The 20,805-nt window shown below is 56.6% G+C and overlaps 1 protein-coding gene across 1 annotated transcript; it reads right to left on the bottom strand.

The window, feature by feature from the left end:
- Positions 1-2,467: 2,467 nt before the first annotated feature.
- Positions 2,468-19,901, bottom strand: Clptm1l (CLPTM1 like). Its single transcript, XM_027943876.3, has 17 exons — positions 19,539-19,901; positions 18,991-19,091; positions 17,134-17,323; positions 15,641-15,789; positions 14,607-14,685; positions 12,241-12,358; positions 11,796-11,890; positions 10,852-10,936; positions 9,564-9,667; positions 8,557-8,622; positions 7,695-7,745; positions 6,942-7,024; positions 6,132-6,166; positions 5,475-5,530; positions 5,353-5,397; positions 4,692-4,807; positions 2,468-2,999 (listed from the first exon to the last, which is right to left on the bottom strand). Exons 1-17 carry the CDS (start codon positions 19,698-19,700, stop codon positions 2,915-2,917), a joined length of 1,620 nt encoding a protein of 539 aa, XP_027799677.1. The 5' UTR covers positions 19,701-19,901; the 3' UTR covers positions 2,468-2,914.
- Positions 19,902-20,805: the final 904 nt, after the last annotated feature.

Raw genomic sequence — 20,805 nt, 5'->3', positions numbered from 1 at the left:
TCTTGCTGAGGTTTTAAAGTGGAGATCTTTCTTTCCAGGGTCTAGACTTAGAATCTCCACTGTGAGGACGCTCGTGCAACACAAACACCGTGGCACTGTTTGTGCTCAGCTCTGACCCAGCTCGCAGGGCAGCGTGGTGCTGTGCTCTGCCCCTCCTGGCCTGGTGGCTGGCTGCACAGGGAGCCTGCTGTCTGCTCAGAGCGGAACCCACCCTCAGCTTGGCTTGGCTGCCATGCGGGGAACAGGAGTGTGACTCTCAGTGCTCTGGCCAGCATCACGAGGCAGTCTGTGGACAGGTCCAGATGGAGCTGCACCCCTGGTTCTGAGGCTCAGTCCCTGTGCTGGGTGAGGCGTGTGGGGGCATCTTGGATGTGTCCGTGTACCCTCCAGACCTCACACCAGACCTCTCTGGTGTGGAACATGAATTAGGATGTTCCAGGGTCACCCCGTTGCATGGTTGGGTGTGTTGGTGATCCCCTCTCATTTCCAATGTTGCCATGATGACGGAGCTCCCTGCTTTGTCTTACTTGACAAGCTGCTCAAGGTTTAGAGCACACTGCTCTGGCCCATCCCCGCCTGCCTTCTGTTTACATCACATCGTCTCGCAGACCGCCGCCACCACGGTTTGGTCACCACTGTACTGGTGGTCCATGGATCACCTCACCTGTGCCACCATAGCCATCTTAGTCGGTGCACTCCATGATGTCTGCGTGACACTGGCCTGATGATGTTTCTCAGAGCGAGTCCCTGACAGGCTCAATGGGACTCTGTTACGGTTCAGATACGAAGTGTCCCCGAAAGCTCAGCTAGGAGACAGTGCAAGGGTGGTCAGAGAACATCATGTTCCATGAACATTCAGAACCCACCTGCCCTGTGGCCCTGGTCCGTCTCCACGAGGCTGCCTATCTACAGACACAGCTGTCAAGGGGCCCATGCTCTCCACGGCTGACTGTTCAGAGAGCTTCTTTCCTGAGAGCACCAGTCCCGGCACATGTCCCAGCCGGTGCAGAAACTGGTGAAATAGCCAAATGTGGGCACAGGGCACCAAACTCCAGCAGAGGGGTCAGACATCATATCTGAGGGATTCGAACCAGCCTCCCAAGGTGCCAGCGGGGTGTTTGTGACAACCATGATCATTACTAACTGTCCAAGGACAGTCAGCTCCGGCACACAGGCGGAAGCCAGCAGCGTGCAAGCCGCATCTTGAAGCCCAAGGACCTCTGTCCCCTTCTCTAAACCTTTCCACACAGACCTGCTTGAAGGAGGGAAAGCGGCACCCCAGCCCCTGCCCACACCACACCCCAGGGCCCGTAGTGCCCCCCCCGAGAGCGGCCGGACGGGCTCTTGGTGCAGTGCAGGACTGACAGCATGGCAAAGAGCCGCCCTGCAGCGATGCCAACTAAGCCTGGCATGGGGCTGAAGTCGGGGTGTGGTCCTGCCCTTGCCAAGATGGGGACAACCTCCGACAACCCTGTCTGCTTCCGGGAGCACCAGAGGTCAGAGGCAAGAGGCAGTTCCACACACCACTCCTGTGGGGGCTGGCCACAGGCAGAGCCCTGGGGACGTCCCCACAGGCAAGCAGTGATGGGACGACCAGCATGGTGGTCCTCAGGCCAAGCTGGCTCTTCTGCTCACAGTGATCCTGATGCCCCCCACCCCCACTGTGTGCTGGTTGCCCTGGCCTAGGAAGCACGCCCTCTGCCCCAGGGGTCTCTGAAATCCACAGGCATGGAAGAGTCCCTGGGGTGGCAGAGCCTGGGTGTGTGGTGGAGGGTGCTGGAGCCCCGGTGGCTGCCAACACATTCCTGGTGCCACCACCCCACAGGAGCTCTGGCCTGCCTGTGGTGCAGGCTCCTGCCCAGCCCTCTCCCAGGGGGCTCTTCCCCTTGCCTCCCTCCCACCCACCTTAGGTCTCACAATTCCCCAACTCCAGGTGCCTTGTGCAGCTGTGCTGGGGCCACCCATAAAGCCCCAGGGGGCGGCTCCCCAGGGAGCGCGCTGATTTAAGAGACTGTGCATTCACATTGGCACTGACAGGAAGAGAGACCCCTGAAAACCAAGCTGCACTTCCTTCAAGCCAGCCGGGGAGGTTTCCAACACCTCGTCGCCACCTGCGGATTCCTGGTGAGCATCTACCTTTGCCTGGGTGAGGGGGACCCACAGGTGCCCTACTCAGAGCAGGCCTCGGGGGGCTGAGCCTGTGAGCGCTGGCAGCTCGCCCACAGGGACAGCTGCAGGCCACGGTCCAGGATGGAGCTGCGGCTGAGCTCCCACGGCTTAAGCACACCCGCCAGGACACTTCTAGACGGACCGCAGGACCCTCACCTACGAAACTCCTGAGTCCAAGGCCGCCGGAGGCGCTGCCTCCTTCCGAAGCATAAATACATCTACCTCGAGTCAGTTCTGAGACAGAGTCAAACTTAAGTATCTGAAATGCTTTCCATGTTGATCCTGGTCAAGAAAATCGTCACAGCCAGAGAAATTTATTTTAAAATAGAAACATACATACATTAAGCTTTAAACAATCAAATTTTAAACAAAAGGGAAAAAGGAGCCGTTTGGTCCAGAGTCCAGAGGAGTGAGTCCCCAGATGCAGGTGAATTCACACAGGAGAACCTAGAAACAACTGGGACGGGATCGCTACCCTCCCTGCCTGGGGACTCTCCTGTGCCGACGGCTGCCATGTGGCCACCAGTGCTGGCTGCTGCGACCGTGTGTGGCACCTGTTCTTGTCGGGGGGGACGCAGTTAGTGCTTCTGGCCCCTTCCAGATGGAAGTGGAGCTTAGAAGATGCTGGAGACGTTCAGAGGGATTTGGCAATGCAGAAGGCATATCTAGAAAGTCCCAGCTTCCAGGACACCCACTGGTGGCCACGTCCTGTCTCGTGTGGCAGCCTCAGGGCCCAGGCCGGGGCTCAGTCTGCGTGGGGTTTCCGCTGGGGCTGCTCTTCATAGGACTCTCCGAACTCGTTCATTCTGCTCTTATCCACAGGATAAAGCCTGCAATAACAGAGAGCGGGCACTTGCCAGGGAGCCCAGGCACTGCTCTGCCCTCAAAGCACAGGCCTCTGGCACTGCTCTCCAGCGAGCTGCCTTGCCTCGGCAGCCAGGAAGCAGAGTCACCAGGGGCCTACTGCCTGGGCATTGGGCTGCCTCCACCCTTCGCTGAAGTACTTCCATGTCACCAAAGAGCCCAGCTGACCAGAAGAGGATGGTAGTCCTGGAGCAGGACAGGCCAGAGACCGCCCTGTAGTGACCTGTGGAAACTACATATACAGCAAAAGGCCAGCAGCGAGCGCTCCAGTCCAGCTCTACACACCCTGCAAGTGGTCACTTCCTCTGATCCCAAACCCTGGGGACGTTGACAGCACTGTCCTGGTTAGGGTGAAGACAGGCAGGGAGGACACAGTGCTGGCGACCTAACACGCAGTGTGAAGACCACCACACGTTCCCGCTGTAACTGACCCACTTCCCCTGAGCCCGGTACTGACTGAACTCAGTCTGCGGGTTTTCCTGAGGGCTCAAGGGAAAGGGGGAGGGGTCAGCGGCTCCTGGGGCAGTGTACGTGGACCCGGCAGTCACCCAAGGGCCCTGCTGGCGGAGGAGAAAGTCCCCACTGCGTCTGCGTCTGGGCTCACAGCGCTCCACCTCCAGCTGTGAGGAACCAGTGGTGGGTGGTGCCCACAGGGAGCCGCAGGGCAGCTCGGTGGTGGTGGGCTGCATGCTGCACTCTCCCAGACACCCAGGCGTGCACACCCTGAGGAGGGGCTGGAGCAGGAACCTGCAGGGCTGGGGAAGCCTGGAGGGCTGGGGAAGCCTGGCGGCGTCACTGCAGAGCAAACTGTCCCAGAGAAGCCCCTTCCTTGCCCAGTGCCCAGGGAGGGGAAGATACAGCCTGTGTCGTCACTGATCTCTGTGGAGGTCCACGGCACAGCCTCTGCAGAGGCAAAGCTGCCCCAGGGAACCCCAGATCCTGGGCGGGGCAGGGGCAGGGGCAGGGGCAGCGTCTGCACAGAGGCCAGGTGCCCAGGATGGGGGGGCCAGGGGTGAGCATCTGCATCTCAGTGTCCAGAAGTTGTCCTGGGCCAACTGGGTCATCAGTGTGATTTAGTCTTAGGCCCTGGTGGCTGGTGCTTCTGTGTGTGGCCAGTGCCCAGGAGGAGTGCTTCAAGAGAGCCAAAGCCCCATTACCTGCAGGTACATGGCCCAGCAGCCCAAAGCCTCCCCGAAGCTGGAGACCCCTGTTCTCTGTCTATCAAACACTTCATTAAAAAAAAAAATTTTTTTTTAAATTTAAGTTTTTTTTCCTTAATTGTAGATGGACACAGTACCTTCATTTCTCTCTCTTTGTGTGGTGCTGAGCATCAAACCCAGTGCCTCACACATGCTAGGCAAGCGCTGAGCTACAACCCCAGCCACGGGACCAGGATGAGCCCTGGTGGGAGGCGCCATCGCTGTGCTTGGCTTCACATGCAAATCAGGACAAGATGCTTCAAGGGGTGCCAAACAGACACTCAGGACAGAACCCAGGGCTGCTACACCCTCAAGATGAAGAGGGGGAGCGATCCCTGGTCTTGACCATCACTGGCACTGGAGCCCTAGCACAGGCGAGCAGGAAAATGACCTGCAACCCCTCCTGCAAAGGCACAAGGGCCTCCAGCCAGGAGAGGCCTGCAGTGCCGGCTCACTCACCACCGCTGGTAGAGGTACACCAGGAACACCACGTCGTCCCTGAAGCAGGCCAGCCGGTGGGACGTGGGCATGGTGATGATGAAGGCAAAGACGTCATCGATGAAGGTGTTGAAAGCCTGTAGGGCCAGACGGGGGAGAGGCTGACACCAGGGCTGGAATCCCATCACTTCTTGTGCCCTGCCAGTCAAGTGCCCACAGCAGACTCAGGACTGTCGCTGTGACGCTTGTGGCACACTCAGAGGCAGAAACCATCCAGTGCAACCACGCTGCAGCCTAGAGCCCAGGAACCTGTGTGCCCCACCCCCTGGCTCTCCACACCTGGAACCCAAGACTGCTGGACATGGAGCACACCCTCTGGAGCCGGCCCTTCTTGGGATCTGACTTGGTCACCCAGCTCCACCCACCCTGCTCCCGGAGCCCCCGCAGGCTGCCCAGAAGGCTGCGGGCGACGTCCACCTGTTCTAACAATGCTGCCGAGACGGAGCACAGCCTTTCACTCAACAAAGCTCCCCTTCCCAGGACAGCGAGAGCTGCGGTCCTCAGTTACGGGTGGCTCATAAAGGCGACTTCTTGACATAGCCTATGGGCAGGACAGCAGCCAAGCACCTGGGGCAGGTAGGCCCTGTCCACACACGCTGAGGGGTGCAGACGCAGCACTTGCCTTGTAGGTGAAGGCCTTCCAGGGAAGATGCGCCACAGACTTCATCTGCAACAGAGAGACGACCAAGGTCAGTCAGGGGCAGCAGAAGACAGACCTACGTAGAGGATGCAGGCAGGCCTCACCTTGTAGTTCACAAAGAGCTGGGGCAGCATGAAGAGGAAGCCGAAAGCGTAGACGCCTGTGGGAACAGAGCTGAGCTCAGAGGGTCCGCACCCCTTCTGCCCACTGTGCCCAGACAGCCTGTCAGCCAGGTGACAGATACGCACCTGCTGGCTGGCAAACTCGCCAAAAGCCAAGCAAGATGCTCTGGACTGGTGGCCCTGAAATTCTGCCCACAGGGACCAAGCAAATGCAGGTGCTGGGGTGTCTGGGGGCTATGAGGACAAGGCCCCGTGGGGCCTACAACCTGGGAGCATGGCAGGCAAAGTGCCCTGCAAGGAATCCCAGCTGCAACCAGGGCTGGTCGGGGGCAGGCAGGATGCACAAGGCAGCCCCCGAGACAGGAGGACCACCCCTGAGCTTGGCGCAGCACACGGGCTGCATGGTGTTGGTGCTCTGGACACCTGCTTTCTCATTTCCACACAGAAGGGATAACAGGCCATCTGCTTGAGGTTGCAAGTCCAGGGGAGCCGTGACGCCCAACTTAGGCACAGCAGAGCACTGGCCGCTGCAGAGTTGCCTGAACAGATGTGGTGCCTGTCACACTGGGTCACAGACAGGAGCAAGAAAAGTAGCACCTGCTATAAATATTGTTATTGGAATGGGAAACAGGAACTCACCATTCACGAAGCTGTTGATTAGCCAAGAATACCAACTGCAAGAGAAAGGAAGGATCGTGATCGGCGCCACGGAAAGTGTGGTAACTTGACAAAAAAACACTTTCCTTGACAACCCTCTCGTAAATACCAAAACGCGTGTGGGCATCTGTGGTAAGTGGGGTGGTTCAAGAGGCAGTACCAGGCCCTGCTGACCCAGGGAGGCCAAGCGCTCCCTACGTGCTCCTCATCAAATCCTAACCCTTCCTAGGAGCCTGGTCAGACCAAAGGGTCTCTGCAAACAAAACCCTCTTCACCCAAATGCAGGCTCAGGTTAGGAGAGGCCACTCTGCATATCCCATTCCTACAAGACTTCCAGGGCCTGCACACACCGTCCCTGGCCAGCGTCTCGCCATGGTCCCACCCCACTTGGCCCAGCCCCTCTGCAAGCTCACGTCCAGCAAAGCAGCTGTGTGACTGGTTTGGGGAACTCCCAAACCCTCCCACCTCTGCCCTCAACAGCGCTGCTATGGCAGGGAATGCCTCACTTCCTGGGCTGGAAGGTACAGCTGTGCCCACTGCCTGGGGTGCAGGAGCCAGGGACGCCTCAGCCTTGCAGCCCAGGCTGTGCCTGCATTTCTAGGACCCGCTCCCCATGAGCACTCAGGACCCTGGGGCGGGGGGGCGGGTCCTGACATCCCCACATTACAGAGGCGAGGAGGCCAGAGCCGACTGGCCCAGCACTGGGGATGGACAGGAAGCTTGCCACCAGGCACGTGGCTCTCAGCCCAGGACTGAGTGCAGGTTGCCTGGCAGGGAAATACAGCACCCCACCTTTTGTACTTGATGTTCAGGAGTGAGTAGACGGCGCCCCCAATGCAGAGGGGGTAGAGCAGGTATGACAGGTACTTCATGGCCTGTAAGGGACAAAGGAAACTCCCAGTGACCAAGCCATGCCTCAGATGCCTCTGTGGACATGTCACCACAACTTTAGGGCAGGGGCTCCACTGATTGGCAAAGGTGGGTACGCGTTACCATGCCTCTGCCAATACCACAGGACCTGTGACCCCAAGCGGTCCTGAGCAGAGCCTCCTGGTTCTGATGCAGGACCAACGCACAGACCCACGGAGGACTGTGAGCACAAGGAAGGAGTCCAGACTCCTGAGAGCCCCGCTGAGGCTGCTGGCGACGTGACACAGTCTTGTCACCAAGTGTATTTTTCTGAACTGAGCTCTTATAACCTCTATAAAAATTGAAACGTATGCTGGTGAATATTAAAACAGAAAACTAAAACCGTTTCTGTGCAGAAATGCCCGTTAGATCTGCCACCTCCAGCTCCCCAGCAGCCATGCAGAAACGAGCTGCTAGTGGGACAATCCCGTGGATGACCTTCCCAGCTGCACAGGTGGGAAGGTACCTGCAAGGGCTGGGAGCTGGGCAGTTCCTGTGAGGCCCTCCTTCCCCGGTTAGAAATGCAGACCCTCCCAGGAGACCACTCCCCACAGGTCAGTTCATGAGGGCCCCAGTGCCCAGGGTTACAGACTGTCTGCCAGGCATTCGAATGCCCTGCCGAGCCCTCGGGCTTACCTGCGTATCGTATTCCTCGGTCTTCCTCTCAGAGTCACTGTAGGTGCCAAACTGTTGAAAGTCAAATACAACACATTACCTGACTCAGCAAGGACGTCTGGCACAGGCCAGAATGGAGCCGTGAACGGTCTCATGGCCACGGCACACCCTCAATCCAGCCAGTGAGCCTCAACAGCACCACAACAGACCCCAGTCCAGGCTGATGGGGACAGGACTGGGACTGCATGCATGGCTGGCCCGGACTGTGCAGGCCACCTTTGGAGCTTCTTGGGCTGCTTCCCACTCCCAGAGCTGCTGAGTTCACTGACACTCTAGCCAGGGAAGGTGGAGAAGCCACTGGGCTACATGGGAGACATCAGCCCGTCTCAGCCTGGAGCAGGGCCATGTGATTTCTGAGGGCCAAGGCGGTCAAGGTCCACCACAGAGCACAGTGCCATCAGCACAGACTTCACTCACGCACCACGTCCCCAGGAGACTGGTCAATATCTGGCCTGGGTCTGGGCAGCATGGGAATGCATGACAACCGGGAACACAAGAGCATTTGAGCCCTGCAGACCAGCATGTCCCTTCCTGCAGGCTTGCTCAGGGATGGAGGTGTGGCCCTGCTTTTAGCGAGGCTGACACTAAGTTTCCTGACCAAGGAATCTTTAGGGAAGAAAAATAGCAACTCATGCAGAAGCCAACCTGAGCCCTGCCCAGGAGGCCATCAGCTGGGGTCTGAGTGCCCACCCCACGACAACCTGTCTTCCGAGAGCTGAGCTCTGATGGGCACGTAACCCACAGAGGCCAGCCTGCTGAGCGTGAGGGGCAGGGAGGAAGCAGAGGAGGCGATTTGGGGCAGCCAGCTAGCTGGGGATCTCACCTGGAACTCAGGCCTCAAGCCTCTCCAGGCCACCGTCATCTTCAGGGCCTTCTTCACTTTCCAAAGCTGTGGGGAGAAAACGAGATGCTGCCCATTCACAATTCTGAGATGCCAGAGCCAATGTGCGGGAACGCGACGGGATGGGACCTGGCGCTCAGGGTGCAGCTTCTCAGCCCACCCCACCTCTGCCCGCCTGCAGCTCCCCCTCCCTCCACCTCTCACGGGGTCTGCATCTGTACTCAGGGGCCGTCTGCCAGGTGGACCTGCAGCCACTGCGAAGCCGACTAAGAAAGATGCCACTTGAGCCTGTCCTTGGACCTCCCTGGACACATTCCCTCCTGGACACCCTTACTACAACCTGGGCCAACATCACTTACTGAGGTCAGGCCCAGCATGTCGGGGTGGGCTTCCACACGTGATGGGGTGGTCACTGCCCGTGAAGCTCTGGTGTCTTGGAGGCTATGACCCTTCAGCAAGTATCTGCAGCCACATGAGCCAGGCCCACAGGGGGCTGCCGACTCTGATGGCCTGGCTTCTCAAAACAGGGCCACCTGGGTCTTCTCCCTGTGCCCAGCCCAGCAACTTTTTCACAGCCCCTTCCCACAGAGCTCCTCTGCTGACCAACAGGGCTAAACCACAGGTGACCCACACTTGAGCTACTCTCCACATGGCCATCCTGTCTCAAATCCCAGCCAAACCTCAAACTCCTTGGGGCCACATGAATGTCTTGCAGCTCATCAAGTATGCCGACACAGTCCTGCCTGGCGGACGCCACTGCACAAGTCTGTGCCAGAGACGGCCTTCCCTGCATTTCGCCGGACTGCCCCCACACCCAGGCATTTCTACAACACACAGCCTGCTTGGGCGAGCCCGCCAGTCCTCAGGGCAGGTGTGCGGGTCCTTGGGGAGCCTTGTGGGTCAGAATCAGGCGCCTGACCATACACTGAAGTCTGTGGGCCTCCCACAAGCCCCAGCGTCCGCCCAGAGCCGAGCGGTGCCAGACTCACCTCGATGGCGGCCCCGAGGCCTGCTGGGACCAGCACCAGCAGGCTTGTCTGCTCGTCCAGCAGGAACAGGAAGATGACCACGGTGCTGAAGCAGCGCCACAGTACTGGGGACACGGTAGCTACAGTAAGGCAGTGCCAAGCCCACTGGCACAGACCCCGCTTGTCACCCACCCGCCCACACAGCTTTGAATGCCCCCCTCGTCCAGGTAGCTTGGCAGCCAAGCTCCTGCCCAGGGTGCAGGAGGCCCTAGGCTCCACCCCAGCAACACGTGTGCCGCACACCCGTGACTCACAGAAAGAAAACCAACAGTGCACAATTACTCCATTCTGGGAAACATTCTAAAAAGATTTCTAGAGGGGCTGGGACTGTGGCTCAGTGGCAGAGCACTTGCCTCGCACGTGTGAGGCTCTGGGTTTGATCTTCAGCACCACACGAAAATAAATAAAAGAAAGGTAAAAAAAAAATTTACTGGAGGCCACAGAACTACACCCAGCTAGGTGCACGTGTGAGTGACATCCGCAGGCACAGGTGTGAATGTGACAGGGTGCGAGACCAGAGCCCAGGACTGGGATGCTCACTCTCTCTTGCACCCCACTTCACTCTCTGCTTTCTGTGACAAGTCTGTTTCTCTGACAAAGCTGTATTTTCTCCTTCATGAGTTGTGCTATGAAAACAACTCTAGCTTGTTCTGCCTTCTGTGGGTGCCTGGTGACCTGAAGGGCTGCAGACACCATGGACAGGGCCACAGCCACTCTGGGCTCAACAGCAGGCCCCTCCTTCCCAGGAGATTCGGTGACTGTGTAGGGCTATCCGGGTACTCATGCGGAAAAACCCTACCTTTTATGTTTGGAAAAAAGAAAAAACTTGCTTTTTATGTTTGAGAGACTCGCTTTAGTCTGATTCCGGCAGCCACACCCAACTCCTAACCAACTGGGACTGGCCAGCCACGGCCTCTCCTGGAAGGTCAGAGATGATGCTGCTCACCAAGGTAGGGGTGTAAGGTTCTGGCCCCATACCCACACCCAGAAGCAACCAGAAGTCCAGGAGACTCGTCCTCCACCAGCCCAAGATCAGACCAGCTCCCTGCCTGTGGCCTCAGTGGCCCTCTCTTCTGTGGTATTCCCAGGTTTCCTAGATGCTCAATGACCACTGAGACACTGCCAGGGTTTGGGCTGCCTGATCTAAGAGGCATCTCAGTCAACCAGGCAAGCACCGTCATGGGCGTGAGCTGCAGGCCTCATGGGAGCAGAGTGTGCCTGTGAGCAGGTAGACCCGCTCCTGGCCTACCTGCTTTGGTGGACATTCCAATCATACTCTTCTTTTTCTTCCAGAAACTGATGTCATTTTTAAATGCCAGGAAATCAAAGAGCAGCTGTAAAGAACAGACAAGAGTCACCCGCACCGAGTTGCCCCTTCAGCCCCTGTACTGTAGAACCCTGGGCCCAAGCTTCGGGCTGAACAAGACACGCCTGTGCCCTGCAGAAACCACCCACACTGGCTCCATGTGCCCGAGCCAAGGAACCTGGAAGGGGGCTTCACCACAGCATTCGCCAAACATGGGTCTGAGTCAAATGGCGGGGAGCATGTCTAGGCATTGTGGTGCCTCTCTCCTATGCTGAAGTCTGGGGTGCCCAAGGGGTGAGGCCAGCTGGAGTCCTTGCTGTTCTGGGCCACCACCATTACCCAGGAAAGTGGCTCCTGGTCTGTGCAGAAAACACCAGCTTGTTCTCAGCCACTGACTCTTTAATAAAAGTGACATTTACTTTCTCATCTTGACTTAGAAGTTCTGGCCTGGCTGGCACTCAGAGGTACCTCCTTGTCCTCTATCCCAACTGTGACTGCCCCGTGGCATGGCTTTCTGGCAGCTCTCAGACTCCCTGTACAAAACCCGACTACAGGCACAGAACGAACTTTTAAACCTGAAAATCATCACACACGACTATGTGGTGAAAAATGCTACTTTACAAGGTCCCTAACTAACCCTACTAATACAGGCACTGCTCAAAGCATTTTGGCATTTCTTTTGCAAAATGTCTCCAAAGCAGCTAATGCCCAGCATCCCTCAGGCTGCGGACAACATACACTTCCTGAGTTTGAGAGAGGCCATCGGGACACCAACACTCGGGCATGCTGACTGCTGGCTGACGTAAGAGGTGGCCATGGGCTGGGCACTGCCCATGAGCACCCCGCCTTCTCTGTCACTCCCCAACAAGCACCAGGTGACGACTCACATGAAATGCGGCAACAAAGAAGGTCAAGGCCAAAAAATACAAGTTGGTGTCTACAAAAATCCCCTTCACCTCATCAGCGTCCTTCTCTGAAAACCCTGTAGGGAAGAAACGCACCGTGATGCCAGCGCACCCCCCCCCCCCAGCCACTAAGGCAGCTCTGTGCTCACACAACCCCACCTTGGCAGTGCGAGTGCCTCTGGAACAATGGCACTCAAAACACTGGGTCCTGAACAACCCAGGTCACTTTCAACATGGTGAGGAGGTGCTGGCCAGTTCTGGCAGCAAGGACACAGAGTGAGCCACACCAGGAAGGGTGAGGCAGCGCTGCACTGGGGCAGCTGCAGGATGCCCACAAATCCTCCATGGATACACGGAGCCAAAGCAGGGCTCCCACCACCAAACACCCCAGCCCGGCCCAGCCAGCCCAGGACCCACAGGCACCCACCGAACTGTTGCAGGGAATAGACGGCATCTTGCATGTGGATCCAGAAGCGTAGCCGCCCCAGCGAGATCTTGTCATAGGACACAGTGAGTGGCAGCTCCGTGGTGGAGCGGTTTATGACCTGCCACCGAGAGGTCCACAGATGAGCACCCACCCGACTGTGACCAAGGGCATTGCTGTGAGCCTCCAGGAGCACCTGAGTTGTGCACACCTTCACCACAGCTGACACCCCTGACAATCCTTACCTCCAGTCCCCGCACAGCTAGGGCCGTGACACATGGGGACTCTGGGCCACCTCTTACATCTCATTAGCTGCAGCAGGTCCTGCAGGAGCACCTGCTCCAGAGCTTGCTCCTTGTCCTGGGCCTTTAGTGCACATAGGAGTCTTTCCCAGGCCTGTCCTAAGGCAGCACAGATGCCTGCCAGGCTGCCTGCTCACAGCTCCTCCCAAATGCAATGCTCCTGTTCTCTCCACACCCTAAGCCCCAGGCGTGCTCCTATCCACATCCCCAGGAGTCCTGAGAGCCTCCTGGCACGGCCCACCCATTCCACATGCACTTCCTGTCTTTCTGAGCCACACAAGCTCCAATGCCTTGGATGGGATTCACCACTAGCATCTATCAGGAGCCCACTAGGCTCGAAGCTGAGCTGCAGAACAGGCATGAGCACCACCCAAGGGGCCTTAGCCCTGTCCTAAAAGAGCCCAAGATGTACAGGGAAACTCTAAGCCTAGACTTTGGCTGTGTGGGATGGTGGAAGCTATAGGAAATGAAGCACTTGACCCATACCTGCAGCATGCACAGCTGTGACCACATGCACACAAGCACCACACTATCTGATGCACCTGCCCACACCTGTGCACCCTGGCGCAGCAGCCAGAAGCTGGGCATTTCAGAGCACAGGCACCTTCTGCAAGCGTGTGGCAAGCCTCTAGCTCCCTCAAGCTACCAGGCCTGTCCCAGGGATGCCATGGGCTGCAGCACCCCACAGGCTTAGCTGCCCTCCCAGGATGTCATTCCTTTGAGAAGTGGCTCATGTGAGATGCAGAAAATGACATGAGAGGGTGCTGCGGTGGAGACCAGCTGCTTGCACACCCGTTCTCCTGTCCCAACAGGACCTTTCCCACAACACGTAACACGGGACTACTGCAATATGACCAATCATTACAACATGAGTGTGCTGCAGATGTTGGTCCTCTACCTAGATGGACCTGTGAACAGACACGAGGGCCTCGCCTGTAGCAATGCAGTCACCAGGCATTGCTTCCCAAGGGCCTCTGAGGAGCCAGCACCACTGGGCCATGACAGGTGACCACAGGCTGCCCTCATGCTTTACAAAGTACTGTCTGTGTTTCAGCAGAAACCAAGTCTGGGGAAGGTGGGATGGGAACCAATCAGATCTGCTTGCTGGCACATCTGCCCCCCAGCCCCAGCCTTCATGTCATGGAGGCAGTCAGCACCCCAGGGAGCAGAGGACACTGCGCCTTGGGACCTTAGGGTCTGAGCAAAGCCATACAGAGGGCCTGACATCTTGAGCTGCAGCTAGCAGCAGAATCCAGGCGGGGGCAGGACACACTGTGGCAAGCCACCCACTTTGCAAGCCTCAGCATCCTCATCTGTGCAGGGGAAGGGCTCACTCCAGAGTTACTGAAGGCTTGCGTGGCAACCGGCTCTGGCTCCTATCTAGGGCTCACGAGCAATGGCTACAGCCCCAGGAGAGGCAGGCAGGGCAGCTCACTCACAATCCCAGCCCCATGTTCTAACCCTGAGTAACTTCACTGTGAATCAGGACTATGGCGCGCGGCTCCTGGTGGCAGGACTGTTAGAGGTGCGGGCAGCCTTGGATGGAGGGAGCAGCCATTCCCCTATCACCAAAGGTTGGCTATGTTTTTTTTCCCATTCTCAAAACAAACCTGTTATCTTTGGGAGAAGAGAAGAGTGCCCTTACTGCCTGTTATGACGGGCACCAGGCCCACCAGCAGCCATTTCTCCACCTCCAAGGGCATCTCAGTCTTGCCCACAGCCACCACAGTAGTAGTGGCTTCCTCCCAGGTGGACACTCCTCTGGCCAGGCTGCACGACCAGCCCTGGGGAGGGGAGTCTGGCAGATGCTTCTGAATGAAACCAGGACTCATGTGATGAACAGACACACAGCTTTTCAAACAGACTTCTGAGTGCTACCACCTAAACCCTTAACAAAAGGCCTCACCAGTGAGCCAGGATGCCCAGGGGACCCAGTGCCAGCCACCAGCAAGCCAGGTCCCGAGTGCTTCACCCCAGCACATGCTCTGGACCCGGGTCCCAGGTCTTGCCTGGTTCCCTGGTGGATCATGAACAGCAGCTGCAAGGCAAGAAGAGAGCAGGGCTCACCATCAGATCCTTCACCCGGTTGCTCAGCTGGTCGATGAACAGGATGGGGAGGTAGTGCACGGTCTTTCCCAGCTGGACCCTGGTGGTGGAGGGTGTCCTGGTCAGTGTGGGTATCTGCACCCTGGGGACCAGGCTCCCTGAGGTCCCCGACCCAGCACTGGCCTTGAATGTACCCTCACTGAAACTCCAAGATACAGCTTTTTCAAACAGAAGCAGATGCTAAGGGGGTAGGATGATAGTGACAGCCACGTGGTAAGCCCCACGAGGCCACTAATGGTGGGAACTAATGGGGACAGTCACACACACAGGCCAAGGACCACTTGGTGTGATGACACAGTGAACCCATGAGGCAGAAGGAGAAAGATGACACCTGTGTGCTAGGGGACCTGGAAGGAGACGACCTACATCTGTGCTGGGCTGCCACGTGGGGAGGCTGACGGCTGCAGGGGCTTTGCGTCAGGCGACCCTCTCTGCGAACCAGGTACACAAATGACGTGTTCAAAAATAAGACAAGTCTTGAAGAGCATAAAAGCCCTATGACTACCGTAGGGCCATTACTTATGAGAACAGTGGACCCACACAGCTCAGCCCCTCAGACGCCCCCTGTGGCCCCCAGTGCAAGTGAGAGCTAGCTGACCAAAGCGAGCGACACCCAAGTCACAGCCGCAGGTGAATTTTTAATAAGTTTGAACTAGCTGAGTTACAAAGCCTGTGCAACTCCCGGCCAGCAGGTGCACAAGTGCATAAAGCCAGGGACACAGGGCAGTTGGCCCTCACTGCTGCTTCCCATCTCTACCCACGGATACCTCTGCAGAGGGCAACGGCAGAGTGAGCCAGCTGGGATCTGCCCTCGCCCCATCCTTTTGGGCAATACTGATCAAGTGACCTCCAAGAGCTGGGCAAGGAGCTAGGGGTGGAAGGCAGCATCGATGACACTGCACAGGGACAGGGGCAGCCCACTCCCCGTTGCGGGGGTCCCAGCTTACGGTCTGTCCAGCAGCAATTTCCCTCACCAGGTCCCACACAACACTTACATCTTCATGTACCGGTGCACATCAGCAGGCAGGGAGGAGCCGTCAAAGACAAAGTCATCCACCATCACGTTCAGCGTCAGCCTGGGTCTCCAGTGAGAGACAGGCTCGTCCAGGGCACTTGACGGCTTCCTCTCGGATTCGATCTGTTGCTAAAATGAGAGAAACAGAGGCCAGGCTGAGGCAGGCCCAGGGCAGCTGGGTAGTCAGTGTCTCCACCCCAAGAGTAGTTGTCCAGACTGGCACAATCGGAAGGAGAACCCAGTGGGGGGCCTGGGGACCATGGACTGCTCTGACCACACCCTCCCTCCTTCCCAATGGTCATGCAGTCAAGGATCCCAGTGACTCCACCTTTGGGGTCCTCAGGCTAAGCGGGGGCCACTCCTACAATCCTGATGGGACAGATCCTGTGGGGGCAGACCCAGTTGCAGTGTAGGTCTGCAGCTAACATGGCCCTGTGGGCTTCAAGGACATTGCGAAGGAGAAGCTGCCAAGCCAACAGGAGCTGTCTGAAGATGTGCTGAGGATCAGCAACTACTCTAAATATACTCAGAAGGAAACTGAGCCATGGGAACATCGTAACTTTATCTCAGACCCAGCTAATAAATTCACGAAGCATAAATTCATCTTATTTTCTTCCAAACAATAGTTGACCCATAATATTTTACGTTGAAAATGGTCTTCCAAGTTGTAACAGCCTACATTCATTCAGCATTCGCTATAGAATTCCCAAGGCCACTCCATACCCATGGCTCATAGACTCCCTAAGATGCCCCAAGAGGGCCACCAACCCCATGAGGAGGACATGAAGGTTCTGCATATAAGGTCAAGAACAAAGCAGGAAGGGCTTTCGAACCTTGCCCTTCACCCTGAGATGCTCCGCCTCTCTGCGCCGGGACACCCCCATAGCCGTTTCCTAACAGATGCTGTCTTTCTTGTTTTGTGAGTCGTCTCTCCTCTACTCAACAGGAGCCTGTGTGTCACACTTCCCTTGCTGTATCCATGGCCTTATCAGTCATCAGGTGGGTGATATCCAGTTTTTCTTGGCATATATGGCTTTCTACAGGTGAAAAAATGTAACTTGTGCCTGTACTTTTTCTATAGTTTTGAATTATAAGCTTAACATATATGTCTGGTCCCATAAGCAGCACAATTTGAATAGAACCGTAAATGGTGACTCCTGAAGACAGAGGTATAGGCAAGCTCTGAAAGATGGCCTCCCAAACCTCCAGTGGGAGGGGACACAGGGGGCCCATGGCCTAAGAGGGACTCTGAGTAAAGAATATTAGGGATCACTTCCACTGCATGTCCTCAGTTTGATGTAAAATGTATCTGAAAACCCAGGGAAACGATTCAGATGAAAGACCATTTACTTATAGTGCTTTACTTTCCAACAGTCACCACGGCTCTAGATGGAAGCTGCTCTGCAGACTCAGGCGCACACACACTGAGCAGGAGGCACAGGCTTGCTGTCAGTCATTTGTGAAGACCCTCACCTGTGCAGCTGACTCCCCAGTGAGCAGGTTGACTTCTTCTGGTTTGGGGATCATGTATGTAGTCAGAGGACTGACCAGGTGGACCTGCTTCCCGTCATGCCAAGGCAGAATCCCAGCGTGATGCAGGAAAATATAGGCATACAGTGTCCCATTATTTCTTGTTTTCTTTGGTACAGAAACATTAACTGTCCTGGAACAAAACAAACGGTCATTTCAAATCTGTGTGTTGCTGTGTTTACACTCACATGGAGCCTACTCAAGATGCCTTTAGAGATAATGTGTTTCACATCAACTAATTTTGTTTCAGAACTACTGAAAACGAAACTCACCTGCTCCTGACTTAACTGAGCCCTGAATGCAGATGTGTCCTGAGCATTTTGCAAAGTGTGGGTGGCTACTACTGAAGGTGAATGAGCTGGTACTCTCTACCTCCATTTCATGAGGCTCAGAAAGGACAGTAACTCACTTGAGAGGCCAGGTGGCAACTGGTACCGGGCCTGGCAACAGACCAGCTGATTTCTACAGCCCTCTAAGATAACATGACTCCAGAGTCACAGAGGCAAAGTCCAGGCCCAGTCTCACAAACCAAGTACAATAACCACAAATCTAGAAGTGCTTCTTTGGCACTATAAGGAAAGCTCAGAAATATTTCATGTGGGTAGTTATTTGGTTTTGCTGCATTTTTTGAAGAAGAGATTAGCCATAAGACAGACTTTCAGGCCTCTTACCAGCTCTGACTCTCAAGCCAGATGGAGATCTCACTGGCGGTGTGCTTCCCTGGCCTTGGCCCAGGTGCCCAGCTCTTCACCTGCATATCACAGCTCAAACACCACATTGGACTCCATGAAACCCACACATACTACTTATCACAATAGAGCTTCCTGGTTTCTTTTACAAATCTTGGGGCCAAAGTTCTAAGTAATTCCTGTTATTAGAAGAAACACAGGAACAGAGGATGCCTTGCTACCATGTCAACAAAAGATCACTACCAGGACATCTCTGAGTGGCTTTCCTGTCAGTGGGCTGGGCTTTAGGCCCCTCCTCCACAGGGACATTTCAGGTGAATGCACACTCCTGAGCAAAGCTCAGAGGCGGCGATGGGAGTCCGTTTCAGACTCTTCTCCTTTTGCCAAGCTCAGAAATTAAAACCCTCACTACCTGCCTTTTGATAACAGGCACAATGGCAGTGTCCATATCTGTGAAACTAAACCCAACACAGACATGACCTGAGTATTTTAAAAAGTGGGCAGCTCCAACTGAAGGTGAAGGAGCTGGCACTTCCTGCCTCTGCTTCACAAGGCTCAGGGAGGTCTGTAACTCGCCTGAGGTGGTGGGCTACATACAGGTGACAGCATGTGGGCCTGACCTATGATGGTCTTCTTCACACGAAACCCTCCAGCTATCTGATGACGCTGGCTGGTTAGAAAACATCCATTACCTTCTAGGCGGTGCAGACAAGAACGGCAGAATCTTAGGAGCAAATCATTTTAAAAGTTACAACATAAAAGTTGGACTTTTACATCTGTACTATGTATCAATTGCTAGACTGCATGTTAAATTTAAAAAGCTCCTCTGTATAGGTGGACAGTTTCACTGACTTAGGGTCACTTAGATTCCTGTACAGCTCTTTCCTCCACCCTGTCTCTTTTCCCTACTTCCACTAGGTGGACACCTGCTCCTCTGGAGACTCCCCTGACTGCTGCTCACTGCATTAGACATGGGATAAGCTCCATCTGCTACTTTTGGTTTGAATGTTTACATGTGTTCCATAGTTTTGAAGATACCAGCAAGACTGTGTTTCTGAGTTAGTCTCATTATGCACGCAACACCAACCCCTGCAGCATCTGTGCCACACACCTTTCAAACTTGGACTCCACATCAAAGTCTTCCACATTCAAGACGAGGTCCACATTGTTTTCTGCACCAAGGCTGGACCTTGTGGTGGTGTAAACACTCAGCTGGAAAAGAGTGACAAGAAAGTCAGTCTGTAGGGCCCTTGGCAAAAAACATAACTGAGCTGCGGAGAGCAGGCAATCTGACAGGTTACCTCCTAGAAGACAGAACTCCTGCCTGGTCAGGGTGCAAGTGCAGAACGTGTCTTTGTAAAGAAAATAACGTCAATGCCCAAGAGTGGCTGGAGACCCACAGGCTAGGAGACCCACAGGGTGTCTGAGTGGGGTGACACCAGAAGCACCACTGCAGGACAGCAGGCACCGGCACCAGCGACCAGGGGGCGGCACATGGAGACCCCGGAAGGACAGGCCAGGAAGGAGCTCCACTCCGGCTCTCAATGGGGCTCCACCAGGACACCGGGCTGTGATACCAGGAGACAGGGCCTGGAGCCTGGGCCCCACCCCGGCGGGGCACTGGGACAATCCGGAGGGGCCCCGCCCGGTCCGGCTCACCTGCAGCTTGGGCCGCCGCGCCAGGTAGGGCTGGATGCAGTTGGCGTCGCCGGCGCACGGGCGGGTGTAGACGATGCCGTACATGACCCAGCAGGTGTGCACTACGTACACCACGAACACGCCCACCACCAGGCTGGTGAAGGAGCTGCGGCCGCTCCACATGGCGCCGCCGCCCGCGGCCCGAGCGCGCCGCCCCGCTGTCCCTGCAGCCGGCTGCCGCTCACGCGAGAGCCGCCGCGCGCCGCCGCCACTATCGCGGGGGAAAGAACGCGCCGCGCGCGGGCCTCCGGCCGCCCCGCATACTCCCGCCGCCCACACCTGGCGCCGCAGGATTCGCCGGCCGCCGCTTCCGGGCTCTGCGCCGCTGCCGGAAGTGGACGCGCGCGCGGCCCCCTGGGAGCGGGGACTCGGCCGCTGCCGGCGCACGCACGCGCGTCCGCACGTCGGGGGCGCGTCGGGGACGTCACTCACCTGCGCCGGCCTCCCGGCATGCCCGGGAGTCCAGGCCCTTGCTGGTGCGCGGGTCCGGGACTGTTCGGCCGTCGGGTCCTCGGACTACGGCCTGGGGGACGGGGACGGCGGCCGAGGCGGGGACCTGGGGCCAGGCTTTCAAGCTGACCCTCACGACGTGCAGAGCGTGGCGCGAGGACACTGGAAGGAGGCCACACAGGAGGCTGCTGCTGACCTCGCGCACCTTCTCTGCGTCCGAGATTCCTTCAGGAAGTTAAGAGCGAGCCCGGCGCGGAGGTCACGCCTGGGAGCCCAGCGACTCGGGAGGCTGAGGCAGGAGGATCCCAAGTTCAAGGCCAGCCTGGCAACTTAGACCCTGTCTCGAAATAAAAAGGGCCAGGAGGTGTCTCAGTGGTAGAGCGCCCCGGGTTCGGTCCCCAGGCCCCAGACAGACAGGGGACCGAGGTCAGTCGCCCGAGTTGTTGAGTGCGGGCGGCGGTTAACGATGTTGGGGACGAAAATAAGAATGGCTGCAGTGTGGCCTGAAGAAGAGCAGAGATCCCTTCTGAGCCGTGGGGGCTCTTCTGACAGGCAGTTGGCCACACAGACCTAGTGTCGCGGGCAGAGGCTCCAAGGAGAACGCTTTTCCAGAATCTAATGATACTTTGCAATTGAGAAAAACTAGAGTGGCCCGGTGGCCTCTTGACCTCTAACAGACTTGCAGAATTTATAGCATCCTGTTTTTTTGTGTTTTTTTTTTTTTTAAATCAATCTCCAACCTCTGGATTTACCTCGTTCCTGTTCATATTCCGCAAGG

Source organism: Marmota flaviventris, chromosome 5 (genome assembly GCF_047511675.1).
Source record: "Marmota flaviventris isolate mMarFla1 chromosome 5, mMarFla1.hap1, whole genome shotgun sequence".
NCBI classification, from domain to species: Eukaryota; Metazoa; Chordata; class Mammalia; order Rodentia; family Sciuridae; genus Marmota; species Marmota flaviventris.
This window is presented reverse-complemented; position numbering and strand designations above follow the sequence as displayed.

Bases quoted from the DNA above. Each gene is read 5' to 3' on its own strand.
- Clptm1l (XM_027943876.3), bottom strand. From the start codon at position 19,700: ATGTGGAGCGGCCGCAGCTCCTTCACCAGCCTGGTGGTGGGCGTGTTC. The intron at 10,937-11,795 runs GTGAGTCGTCAC...TGTTCTTTACAG, and splicing joins TCTTTGTTGCCGCATTTCAT to CTGCTCTTTGATTTCCTGGC. The intron at 8,623-9,563 runs GTGAGTCTGGCA...TTCTCCCCACAG, and splicing joins GCCTCGGGGCCGCCATCGAG to CTTTGGAAAGTGAAGAAGGC.